The sequence below is a fragment of the Erithacus rubecula genome (genome assembly GCF_903797595.1).
Source record: "Erithacus rubecula genome assembly, chromosome: 28".
Lineage (NCBI taxonomy): Eukaryota > Metazoa > Chordata > Aves > Passeriformes > Muscicapidae > Erithacus > Erithacus rubecula.
In genome coordinates, this window is record NC_136680.1 from 871,161 (window position 1) to 883,632 (window position 12,472).

Genomic DNA, 12,472 nt, shown 5'->3' on the forward strand with positions numbered 1-12,472 from the left:
GTGTGCCCGTACCTGTGCAGCCCTCGCCGTCGGGCCGGCGCTGCATGCCGGGAGGGCAGATGCACATGAAGGTGCCGATGAGGTTCTTGCAGAGCATCCCCCGGGACTCACAGTCGTGCAGCCCCTCTGCACACTCATCCAGATCTGCAGGGAGAGCCATGAGAGCCCTGCCAGCCCTGCCATCCCAACCCTGCCATCCCTCCATCCCTGCCAGCCCTGCCAACCCAACCCTGCCATCCCTCCATCCCTGCCATCCCTCCATCCCTCCATCCCTGCCATCCCTCCATCCCTGCCATCCCTCCATCCCTCCATCCCTCCATCCCTGCCATCCCTCCATCCCTGCCAGCCCTGCCAACCCAACCCTGCCATCCCTCCATCCCTGCCATCCCTCCATCCCTCCATCCCTGCCATCCCTCCATCCCTGCCATCCCTCCATCCCTCCATCCCTCCATCCCTGCCATCCCTCCATCCCTGCCAGCCCTGCCAACCCATCCCTGCCATCCCTCCATCCCTGCCAGCCCTGCCAACCCAACCCTGCCATCCCTCCATCCCTGCCATCCCTCCATCCCTCCATCCCTGCCATCCCTCCATCCCTGCCATCCCTCCATCCCTGCCAGCCCTGCCATCCCTCCATCCCTGCCATCCCTCCATCCCTGCCATCCCTCCATCCCTGCCAGCCCTGCCATCCCTCCATCCCTGCCATCCCTCCATCCCTCCATCCCTGCCATCCCTCCATCCCTGCCATCCCTCCATCCCTGCCAGCCCTGCCATCCCTCCATCCCTGCCATCCCTCCATCCCTGCCATCCCTCCATCCCTCCATCCCTGCCATCACTCCATCCCTGCCATCCCTCCATCCCTGCCATCCCTCCATCCCTCCATCCCTGCCATCCCTGCCAGCCCTGCCATCCCTCATCCCTGCCATCCCTGCCAGCCCTGCCATCCCTCATCCCTGCCATCCCTGCCATCCCTGCCAGCCCTGCCATCACTCCATCCTTGCCATCCCTCCATCCCTCCATCCCTGCCAACCCTGCCAACCCTGCACTGCTCCATCCATCCCTGCAGCCTCAGGACACATTAAAAAATATCACGGAAGGAGTTGGGCTGGAAGGGACTTTGAAACTCATCCAGTGCCAGCCCTGCCATGGGACACCTCCCACTGCCCCAGGGTGCTCCAATCCCTGTCCAGCCTGGCTTTGGATAATCCCAGGGATCCAGGAACACCCTGCCCACCCTCCCAGGGAAGAATTCTCCCTGCCAGCAGGACACTGGTGTGATGGTGAGGAAAGGCAGCACATAACTCCCACCTTCCCTGCACACACCTGGCCAAGAGCAGGGGCTGGGGGCAGCCTGGGCCGTGCCCTGCTGGCTGCAGGGGGGTTTTACCTCTGCACATCCTCCTGTCCTCCCTCAGGGCGTAGCCAGAGGGGCAGGTGCACTCGTAGGAGCCGAAGGTGTTGATGCAGCGGAAGGCGCAGAGCAGGGGGTTCAGGGAGCACTCGTTGATGTCTGAGGGGACAGAGCACACAACTCACCTGGCTGCCCCTCCAGGGCACAGCCACCCTTCCCCAGGGCACAGCCACCTCCCCTGGGCACAGCCACCTCCCCAGGGCACAGCCACCTCCCCTGGGCACAGCCACCCCTGCTGGGCACAGCCACCCTCCCTGGGCACAGCCACCCCCCAGGGCACAGCCACCTCCCCTGGGCACAGCCACCCCTGCTGGGCACAGCCACCCTCCCTGGGCACAGCCACCCCCCAGGGCACAGCCACCCTCCCTGGGCACAGCCACCTCCCCAGGGCACAGCCACCTCCCCAGGGCACAGCCACCTCCCCTGGGCACAGCCACCCTCCCTGGGCACAGCCACCCCCCAGGGCACAGCCACCCTTCCCCAGGGCACAGCCACCCTCCCTGGGCACAGCCACCCTCCCTGGGCACAGCCACCTCCCCAGGGCACAGCCACCTCCCCAGGGCACAGCCACCTCCCCTGGGCACAGCCACCCTCCCTGGGCACAGCCACCCCCCTGGGCACAGCCACCCTCCCTGGGCACAGCCACCTCCCCAGGGCACAGCCACCTCCCCTGGGCACAGCCACCCTCCCTGGGCACAGCCACCTCCCCAGGGCACAGCCACCCTCCCTAGGGCACAGCCACCTCCCCTGGGCACAGCCACCCTCCCTAGGGCACAGCCACCTCCCCTGGGCACAGCCACCCCCCAGGGCACAGCCACCTCCCCTGGGCACAGCCACCTCCCCTGAGCACAGCCACCCTTCCCCAGGGCACAGCCACCCTCTCCAGGGCACAGCCACCCTCCCCAGGGCACAGCCACCTCCCCAGGGCACAGCCACCCTTCCCCAGGGCACAGCCACCCTCCCTGGGCACAGCCACCCTCTCCAGGGCACAGCCACCCTCCCTGGGCATCCATCCCAGCACAGCTTTGTCCCTCCAAGGCCTCCAGCTGTGGTGTCCCCCTGCAGAGGGACAGATCCCTGGTGTCCCAGGGGTGGGAATGGGCTGCTGCTCCTCAGGGAGGCAGCTCCTGGCTTCACCCAGGGCTCCAGAGGGTGGAGAGGAGCCTCATCCAGCTTTTCCACACCATCCACAGGGGGCTGGCCCGGGCAGGGACCAGGATGTCCCCCAGGTTGGCAGCACGGTGGCAATGAAGGAATTGTCCCCAGGCAGGGATCAAGGTCCCAGATTCCCAGTGTGGTGGCAATGAGGGGATTGTCCCCCAGCTGTCCCCCAGCCCTCACCTTCACAGGTCATCATGGGCCCCGGCTCAAAGCCCTCGTCGCAGGCGCACTCGAAACCTCCCACCACGTTGGTGCAGGTGCCATTGCCACAGGGATTGCCAATGGAGCACTCATCCGTGTCTGGGGAGCACAGCATGAGGAGGAGGAGGGGCAAGAGGAGGAGGAGGAGGAGGAGGAGGAGGAGGAGGAAGGGCTGGGCTCTTGCAGGGAGAGCACTCAAACTGTCCCAGCAGAACCGCGAGGGAAGGGAAGGGGAGAGCAGCGATTCCCTCCCAGCACATGGACACTGATGCATCACCTCTGGAGAGAGCAGGAGGGAGCAGGAGGGAGCAGGGACCCCCCCAGACCCCCCCCAGCCTCACCCACGCAGTTGACCCCGGTGTAGTCCAGGTTGTAGCCGAAGGGGCACTCGCAGCGGAAGGAGCCGTCGGTGTTGATGCAGGCGCCGTTGATGCACACGCCCAGGTTCTCCGAGCACTCGTTCACATCTGGAAATGGAAAAAAAGATTTAAACAGCCACAAACTGCCCTGGACCCCCAGCACTGACAGGGGAATGGGAAACAAAGATTTAAACAGCCACAAACAGCCCTGGACCCTCAGCAATGACAGGGGAATGGAAAACAAAGATTTAAACAGCCACAAACTGCCCTGGCACCCCTGGGGATGCTCAGGAGTTTCAGCTGTTCCCTCTCCAGGGCTGAGGGATGAACCCCCAGTGAGCAGTTTTGGGATTTGGGGGTGTCCAGCCCCCCAGGATCCTGCCCAGGTCTGGTGGGTTCCAGGCAACAACCCCCAGCCCAAATTTGTGATGATCCCTCCCTGCAGCCTCACCTTCCCGAGTGTCACCTGGGCCTGGGATGGCCCCGTGGCCGTAGGGACAGAGCTCCTGGAAGGCAACTGGAAAAGAGCAGAAAATGGGATGTGCTGAAGGGATTGTGCTCCCAGCGGCTGGAACTGAAATGGGCGCTGGGGGCTCCTGAAATCGCGTGGGGACACACCCATTGCTCCTATGGGGACACACCCATCCCTCTCCCTTACCCCCATCTCTCCTGGGAACACACCCATTGCTCCTATGGGGACACACCCATCCCTCTCCCTTACCCTCACCTCTCCCGGGGACACACCCATCATTGTTCCATGGGGACACACACATCCCTCCATGGGGACACACCCATCCCTCTCCCTTATCCCCATCTCTCCTGGGAACACACCCATCATTGTTCCATGGGGACACACCCATTGCTCCTATGGGGACACACCCATCCCTCTCCCTTACCTCCATCTCTCCTGGGAACACACCCATCACTGTTCCATGGGGACACACACACTGCTCCCATGGGGACACACCTATCCTTCCCCTTTACCCTCACCTCTCCCGGGGACACACCCATCATTGTTCCATGGGGACACACACATCCCTCCATGGGGACACACCCATCCCTGCCCTTTACCCCCATCTCTCCTGGGAACACACCCATCACTGTTCCATGGGGACACACACATCCCTCCATGGGGACACACCCATCCCTCTCCCTTACCCCCAATTCTTACCCCCACCTCTCCCGGGGACACCCCCTCCCCTCTCCCATGGGGACACCCCTCACTGTCCCATGGGGACACCCCTCCCCTGTCCCCTCCTACCGTTGCCCTCCTGCGGGCACAGCTCGCAGGGGTCTCCCCACCCCTCCCCTGGCATTTTGCTGCAGCAGCACCGAGCCTTGGTGGTGTTGAAGGCTTTGGGCACGGAGCACTTCCCGTTGTCGAAGCGAGTGAAGCAGAAGCTCTGGCGAGTGTCTGGGGGAGGATGGGGGCATGCCAAGGTCAGGGAGAGCCCCGGGAATTGCGCTCCCCCCCTCCCCGGAGCGAGGCACTGACCGAAGCAGCGGCGCCCGTTGTCGGACAGCACGAAGCCCGGGGGACACACGCACTGGAAGCTGCCGGGGGTGTTGGTGCACGTCCCAAAGAGGCAAATGTTGGGCTCCTCCTCGCACTCGTTGATGTCTGGGAGCAGCAGGGACACAGCCAGAGGTCATCCCAACAGCTGAGGGGGCGTTTGGGGGCTGCACACCACAACCCTCAACCCTCCCCAGCCTGCTGAGCCGCCAGAGCCGGGCTTGCCTGGCTCCCAGCAGGGATTTGGGGCAAGCACAGGCTGGGGGGCACAGAGCCCACCTTACCGATGCAGTTGTCGTTCTGCACCTCATAGCCAGGGGGGCAGATGCAGCGGAAGGAGCCCTCCAGGTTCTGGCAGGTGCCTGGGGAGCAGGTGCCGGGCAGGCTGACACACTCATTGATGTCTGCAGGGGGAAAGCAGCCAGGGCTGGGCTCGGGCTCAGGGCTGGGCTCAGGGCTCAGGCTCTGGGCTCAGGCTCTGGGCTCTGGGCTCTGCTCCCAGCACTTTGGGTGCAGCAGCCCCTGCCCTGCCCCAAAGGGGACAGGGAACAGGGGACACAGCTCCAGGATGGATCCCAGGGTAGGACTTTATGCATGGACAGGATTTGTCCCACTGCTCCCAGCACAGGTACAGGATGGCCTGAAGGGACAGGGAGGCTGGAAGGGCCAGTCCATCTCCCCAGGGAAGGCCAGTCCATCTCCCCAGGGAGGGCCAGTCCATCTCCCCTGGGAGGGTCAGTCCTGCTCTACTTGGGTGTTTCAGTGACCAGGCTTTGCTTCCAGGGGTCAGTGAATTCTGCAGAATTCACTGCTGGGAGCAGCTTGGGGACCACATGGACAGCAGCAGCCAGTCCACAGGAGCCTGGACACTGAGTGGACACTGGAATGGACACTGAGTGAAAACTGGAATGGACACTGAGTGAAAACTTGAGTGGACACTGGAGTGGACATCAGAGCAGACACTGAGTGGACACTGGAATGGACACTGAGTGAAAACTGGAATGGACACTGGAATGGATGGAATGGACACTGAGTGGACACTGGAATGAACACTGGGATGGACACTGGAGTGGACACTGGGATGGACACCCAGCAGACTCCTAGCAGACACCGAGTGGCCACTGACCCACGCAGTTCTTGCCGTCGGCCGTGCGGTCGTAGCCCTCCTGGCACAGGCACTGGAAGGAGCCCACGCTGTTGATGCACTGCCCGTTCCTGCACACCTGCCCCAGCAGCGACGAGCACTCGTCCACGTCTGCAGGGACACAGCACAGGGTCAGTGTCCCCAAAGCCACCCTGGCACCAGGCTGGGACACAGCACGGGGTCAGTGTCCCCAAAGCCACCCTGGCACCAGGTTGGGACACAGCACGGGGTCAGTGTCCCCAAAGCCACCCTGGCACCAGGCTGGGACACAGCAGGGGGTCAGTGTCCCTAAAGCCACCCTGGCACCAGGTTGGGACACAGCAGGGGGTCAGTGTCCCCAAAGCCACCCTGGCACCAGGTTGGGACACAGCACGGGGTCAGTGTCCCCAAAGCCACCCTGGCATCAGGCTGGGACACAGCCCAGTGTCCCTGCAGCCCCCTGTCCCTAGGGTGGGACACAGCCCAGTGTCCCTGCAGCCCCCTGTCCCCAGGGTGGGACACAGCACAGGGTCAGTGTCCCTGCAGCCACCTCCTGTCCCCAGGGGGACACAGCCCAGTGTCCCTGCAGCCACCCCCTGTCCCCAGGCTGGGACACATCCCAGTGTCCCTGCAGCCCCCTGTCCCCAGGGTGGGACACAGCCCATTGTCCCTGTAGCCCCCCTATCCCCAGGCAGGGACACAGCACAGGGTCAGTGTCCCTGCAGCCACCCCCTGTCCCCAGGGGGACACAGCCCAGTGTCCCTGCAGCCCCCTGTCCCTAGGGTGGGACACAGCCCATTGTCCCTGCAGCCCCCCCTGTCCCCAGGGTGGGACACAGCCCAGTGTCCCTGCAGCCCCCTGTCCCCAGGCAGGGACACAGCACAGGGTCAGTGTCCCTGCAGCCCCCTGTCCCCAGGGGGACACTGACCCATGCAGTCGTTGTTGTGGGTCAGCTCGAAGCCCGGGAAGCACAGGCAGTTGTAGGAGCCCACGGTGTTCTTGCAGGTGCCGTTGCCGCAGGGCTGCCGGTCACACTCGTCGATGTCTGCGGGGACACGGGGACAGTGACAGCACAGGGGGCACAGGTGACAGCCCAGGGGGCACAGGTGACAGCCCAGGTGATACAGGTGACAGCCCAGGAGCACAGTGACAGCCCAGGGGGCACAGGTGACAGCACAGGTGGCACAGGCACACTGGCACAGCCTGGGCACCAGCCTGGAGTGTCAGGGACGTGTGTCCTTCTGGGGTGACACTGACTGGGGAATGACACTAACCCAGGGGAGGTGACACTGACCCAGGGGAGGTGACACTGACCCGGGGGAGGTGACACTGACCCATGCACATGGTCTGCTCCCCGGTGGCCTTGAAGCCGTTGTGGCAGATGCAGACGTAGCTGCCCTCGGTGTCCACGCAGTCCCCGTGGCTGCAGACGTTGGGGATCTCCTGACACTCGTTGCGACCTGAAACGGAGCCCAGGGGGCAGGTGAGGGACAGGGAGGGGACAGGTGGGGACAGCAGAGCCCCACCCATGGTTTGGGAGAGGAGACTTCACAGGCAAGGAGATTTATGTGCTGTCATCCTGGGAAAAAGGGGGGGGTGAGATCAGGTGTGTGCTCAGGTGTGTCCCAGGTATGACCAGGTGTATCCAGGTGTTTCCAGGTGTGTTTCCCAGGTGTTCCCAGGTGTGCCAGGTGACCCCAGGTGTGTCCCAGGTGTCTCCCAGGCATCTCCAGGTGTGCCAGGTGTCCCCAGGTGTGTCCCCAGGTGTGTCCCCAGGTGTGTCCCCAGGTGTCCCCAGCTGTCCCAGCTGTCCCCAGGTGTCCCAGGTGTTCCCCAGGTATCTCCCAGCTGTCCCAGGTGTGTCCCATCTGTCCCAGGTGTGTCCCCAGCTGTCCCAGGTGTGTCTCCAGCTGTCCCAGGTGTTCCCCAGGTGTGTCCCAGCTGTCCCCAGCTGTCCCGGGTGTGTCCCCAGCTGTCCCAGGTGTGTCCCAGCTGTCCCCAGCTGTCCCAGGTGTGTCCCAGGTGTGTCCCAGCTGTCCCAGGTGTGTCCCAGGTGTGTCCCCAGCTGTCCCAGGTGTGTCCCAGGTGTGTCCCAGCTGTCCCCCAGCTGTCCCAGGTGTGTCCCCAGCTGTCCCCAGGTGTGTCCCAGCTGTCCCCCAGCTGTCCCAGGTGTGTCCCCAGCTGTCCCCCAGCTGTCCCAGGTGTGTCCCCAGCTGTCCCCAGGTGTGTCCCCAGCTGTCTCAGGTATCTCCCAGCTGTCCCAGGTGTGTCCCCAGGTGTGTCCCAGCTGTCCCAGCTGTCCCAGGTGCCCGGTGCCGTACCCACGCAGGCCCCCCCCCGGGGACAGCCGGTAGCCGGTGGCGCACTCGCAGCGGAAGCTGCCGGGGATGTTGACGCACTCGGCGTGGCGCTGGCACAGCGTCTCCCCACTGCTGCACTCGTCGATGTCTGGGGACACAGGGACACTGGGGTGGCACCGGGAACCATCCCGAGGGGGCTCTGCCCCCGGTGATTCCATGGGAATTCCACGGGAAGGGCCGAGGCGCTCAGGGGAAGGTGAGGGAGCCCCGCCCTGGGTGTGGCCGGCACGGCCCCAGCCCCGCGGGCGCTCCGGGAGGGCGGCGCCGGAATCCCCGCGGTACCTTCGCAGATGAGCAGGATGTTGTTGTAGCTGAAGCCGATGGGGCACTCGCAGCGGAAACTCCCGATCTGGTTGATGCAGACGCCGTTGGTGCAGATCGCTGGGATCTCACTGCACTCATCAATATCTGCACCAGCACAGCATCAGCATCCCAGTACAGCACCCGGGAATGTTCCAGAATATCAGCATCCCAATACAGCACCCGGGAATGCTGAACAGCATCAGCATCCCAGTACAGCACCCGGGAATGTTCCAGAATATCAGCATCCCAATACAGCACCCGGGAATGCTGAACAGCATCAGCATCCCAGTACAGCACCCGGGAATGTTCCACAATATCAGCATCCCAATACAGCACCCGGGAATGCTGAACAGCATCAGCATCCCAGTACAGCACCCGGGAATGTTCCACAATATCAGCATCCCAGTACAGCACCCAGGGAATGCTGAACAGCATCAGCATCCCAGTACAGCATCCCAGAAACACTGAACAGCATCAGCATCCCAGTACAGCACCCGGGAATGCTGAACAGCATCAGCATCCCAGTACAGCACCCGGGAATGTTCCACAATATCAGCATCCCAATACAGCACCCGGGAATGTTCCACAATATCAGCACCTCAATACAGCACCCAGGGAATGATGAACAGCATCAGCATCCCAGTACAGCACCCAGGGAGTGCTGGGCTGCCAGGAAAGCAACCTTTGGATGTTGAGAGTGAACCCTGCAGGTCCCAGCTCCACAGGATTTTGGGAATGCAGCAGAGCCACACGAGTTTTAGAAGCCACGTGTGGCTTTGGGAAGGACATCCCCCTGCCTGCTCTGTGTGCAGTAACAGGCTGGGAATTGGGAGCCCAGGGAGCCACTGGAATATTGGGATGGCAGCACAAGCCAGCACCAAATCCCTCTGCTGTGCTTCCATCCCAGGAAGAGAAGATGCACTCATCTCCCAGCTGCTTTGCCCCTGGCACTGCCAGGCCTCCTGCCCTTGCCCCAGCCTTTGATTCCCGAGGTGCAGCAGCTCCCTGGGATGGGACAGGGATGCAGCAGGGGCTCAGGAGCAGCCCTGGCCCCGTGGGCTGCAGCACTCACTCACCAATGGGTTTCCCTGTGTGGATGTCAATGATGAATCCGGGGGCCTGGTTCCCACACAGGATCTGGTACTCGGCTGCAAGGGGAACAGGGGGGTCATGGCTGGGCCCAGGGGGGACAGGGGGGCTGGAACTGGGCTGGGACAGCAGCAGGGGCTCCCTCTGGGCTTGGAGTCACCTCCACAATCCTCTCCTCTCTTCCCACTGCTGTCCGTGCCCAAATTTCATGGGAAAATGGGAAAATCAATGGGACTGGGATCATGTGGGAAGGAATCACAGCTGGCAGGGTGGGACAGGGACCCTGTGGGGACACTCAGGGGTGGCACAGGGACACTGTGGGGACACTCAGGGGTGGCACAGGGACACTGTGGGGACACTCACAGCTGGCAGGGGTGGGACAGGGACCCTGTGGGGACACTCAGGGGTGGCACAGGGACACTCTGGGGACACTCAGGGGTGGCACAGGGACACTGTGGGGACACTCACGGCTGGCAGGGGTGGGACAGGGCTCGCAGGGTTTGTTCCAGGCTTTGCCAATGTTGTAGGAGCAGCAGCACATCTTCTTGGTCATGTTGAAGGACAGCTCGTTCTCACAGGTGTCGTTGTAGTTGCGATAGCAAACGCTCTTCCTCATGTCTGCAAAAGCATGGCCAGGCTCAGACAGCCTGGGAATGGCACTGCCAGCCTGGGAATGGCACTGCCAGCCCTGGGAATGGCACTGCCAGCCTTGGGAATGGCACTGCCAGCCTGGGAATGGCACTGCCAGCCCTGGGAATGGCACTGCCAGCCTGGGAATGGCACTGCCAGCCCTGGGAATGGCACTGCCAGCCTGGGAATGGCACTGCCAGCCTGGGAATGGCACTGCCAGCCTTGGGAATGGCTCAGACAGCCTGGGAATGGCACTGACAGCCTGGGAATGGCACTGCCAGCCCTGGGAATGGCACTGCCAGCCCTGGGAATGGCACTGCCAGCCTTGGGAATGGCACTGCCAGCCTGGGAATGGCTCAGACAGCCTGGGAATGGCTCAGACAGCCTGGGAATGGCTCAGACAGCCTGGGAATGGCACTGCCAGCCTTGGGAATGGCTCAGACAGCCTGGGAATGGCACTGCCAGCCTGGGAATGGCACTGCCAGCCCTGGGAATGGCACTGCCAGCCTTGGGAATGGCTCAGACAGCCTGGGAATGGCACTGCCAGCCCTGGGAATGGCACTGCCAGCCTGGGAATGGCACTGGCAGCCTGGGAATGGCTCAGACAGCCTGGGAATGGCACTGCCAGCCCTGGGAATGGCACTGCCAGCCTGGGAATGGCACTGCCAGCCCTGGGAATGGCTCAGACAGCCTGGGAATGGCACTGCCAGCGCTGGGAATGGCACTGGCAGCCTGGGAATGGCACTGGCAACGTGGGAATGGCTCAGACAGCCTGGGAATGGCACTGCCAGCCCTGGGAATGGCACTGCCAGCCCCAGGATGGGAAATGACAGCCACATGAATGGCACTGGCAGCCTGGGAATGGCACTGCCAGCCTGGGAATGGCACTGGCAACGTGGGAATGGCTCAGACAGCCTGGGAATGGCACTGCCAGCCCTGGGAATGGCACTGCCAGCCCCAGGATGGGAAATGACAGCCACATGAATGGCACTGGCAGCCTGGGAATGGCACTGCCAGCCTGGGAATGGCACTGGCAGCCTGGGAATGGCACTACCAGCCCTGGGAATGGGAGGAAAGACCTCCAAGACTGAAGCCAAGCCATGCCCAATCTGTCACCCAGAGCAGAGCACCGAGTGCCACATCCAGCTGTGACCCCCAGCCCCATCCCCCTGGCACAGCCCCTTCCCCTTGGCACAGCCCCTTCCCCTTGGCACAGCCTCATCCCCCTGGCACAGCCCCTTCCCCCTGGCACAGCCCCTTCCCCTTGAACAGCCCGTCTGGGGGGGCAGTGCCAGACCCCTGCCCATGCCCTGGCCCACTCCCCAAGGCCTGGAGCCCTGCCCATGCCCTGGCCATACCCATGCAGTTGTTGCCCCCGTTGACCTGCATGTACTCGGGGGGGCACACACAGGTGTAGTTGCCCAGGGTGTTGTAGCAGGTGCCAGGGCCACAGATCCCAATGTGGGCAGAGCACTCATCAATATCTGTGGGAGAAAAGAGTCAGAGCACTGGGCAGGGGGGGAGGGAACAAGGGATGGCAGCCTTGGCACAGGGGGTGGCAGCTTTGGCACAGGGACCAGGCTGGGCTGGCGTGGGGACAGGTTTGGGATGAGGAAATCTGGAAAGGAGAGGGGAAGGGATGATGCCAACCATTCCTGGGGCAGCAGGGATGCACACACAGCTCTGGCACACACCCTGGCACACATACAGGGTGCCACCCCTGCTCCTGGAGCAGGTGCCACCCATTGTCCCCAGCCCTTGGAGCAGGTGCCACCCATTGTCCCCAGTCCTTGGGGCAGGTGCCAGCCCTGTCCCTGTCCCTGGAGCAGGTGCCAGCCCTGTCCCAGCCCTTGGAGCAGCTGCCACCCCTGTCCCAGCCCCTAGAGCAGGTGCCACCCATTGTCCCCAGCCCTTGGGGCAGGTGCCAGCCCTGTCCCTGTCCCTGGAGCAGGTGCCAGCCCTGTCCCAGCCCTTGGAGCAGCTGCCACCCCTGTCCCAGCCCCTGGAGCAGGTGCCACCCGTTGTCCCCAGCCCTGGGAGCAGGTGCCACCCCTGTCCCTGTCCCTGGAGCAGGTGCCACCCATTGTCCCTGCCCTTGGAGCAGGTGCCACCCCTGTCCCTGTCCCTGGAGCAGCTGCCACCCATTGTCCCCAGCCCCTGGAGCAGGTGCCACCCCTGTCCCAGCCCTTGGAGCAGGTGCCACCCATTGTCCCAGCCCTTGGGGCAGGTGCTACCCCCTGTCCCAGCCCTTGGGGCAGGTGCCATCCCTGTCCCAGCCCCTGGAGCAGGTGCCAGCCCTGTCCCAGCCCTTGGGGCAGGTGCCAG

At 63.6% G+C, this 12,472-nt stretch overlaps 1 protein-coding gene across 1 annotated transcript in view; it reads right to left on the bottom strand.

The window, feature by feature from the left end:
• Positions 1–12,472, bottom strand: part of FBN3 (fibrillin 3) — a 62,232-nt gene that overhangs the window by 7,935 nt on the left and 41,825 nt on the right. Inside the window, 17 exon segments of the mRNA XM_079328394.1 lie at positions 13–144; positions 1,385–1,507; positions 2,750–2,869; positions 3,112–3,237; positions 3,581–3,646; positions 4,391–4,543; positions 4,625–4,750; positions 4,927–5,046; positions 5,769–5,897; positions 6,694–6,810; positions 7,100–7,225; positions 8,087–8,102; positions 8,104–8,213; positions 8,408–8,533; positions 9,505–9,576; positions 9,986–10,135; positions 11,506–11,631. Of these exon segments, the coding sequence (XP_079184520.1) occupies positions 13–144; positions 1,385–1,507; positions 2,750–2,869; positions 3,112–3,237; positions 3,581–3,646; positions 4,391–4,543; positions 4,625–4,750; positions 4,927–5,046; positions 5,769–5,897; positions 6,694–6,810; positions 7,100–7,225; positions 8,087–8,102; positions 8,104–8,213; positions 8,408–8,533; positions 9,505–9,576; positions 9,986–10,135; positions 11,506–11,631 (1,938 nt within the window).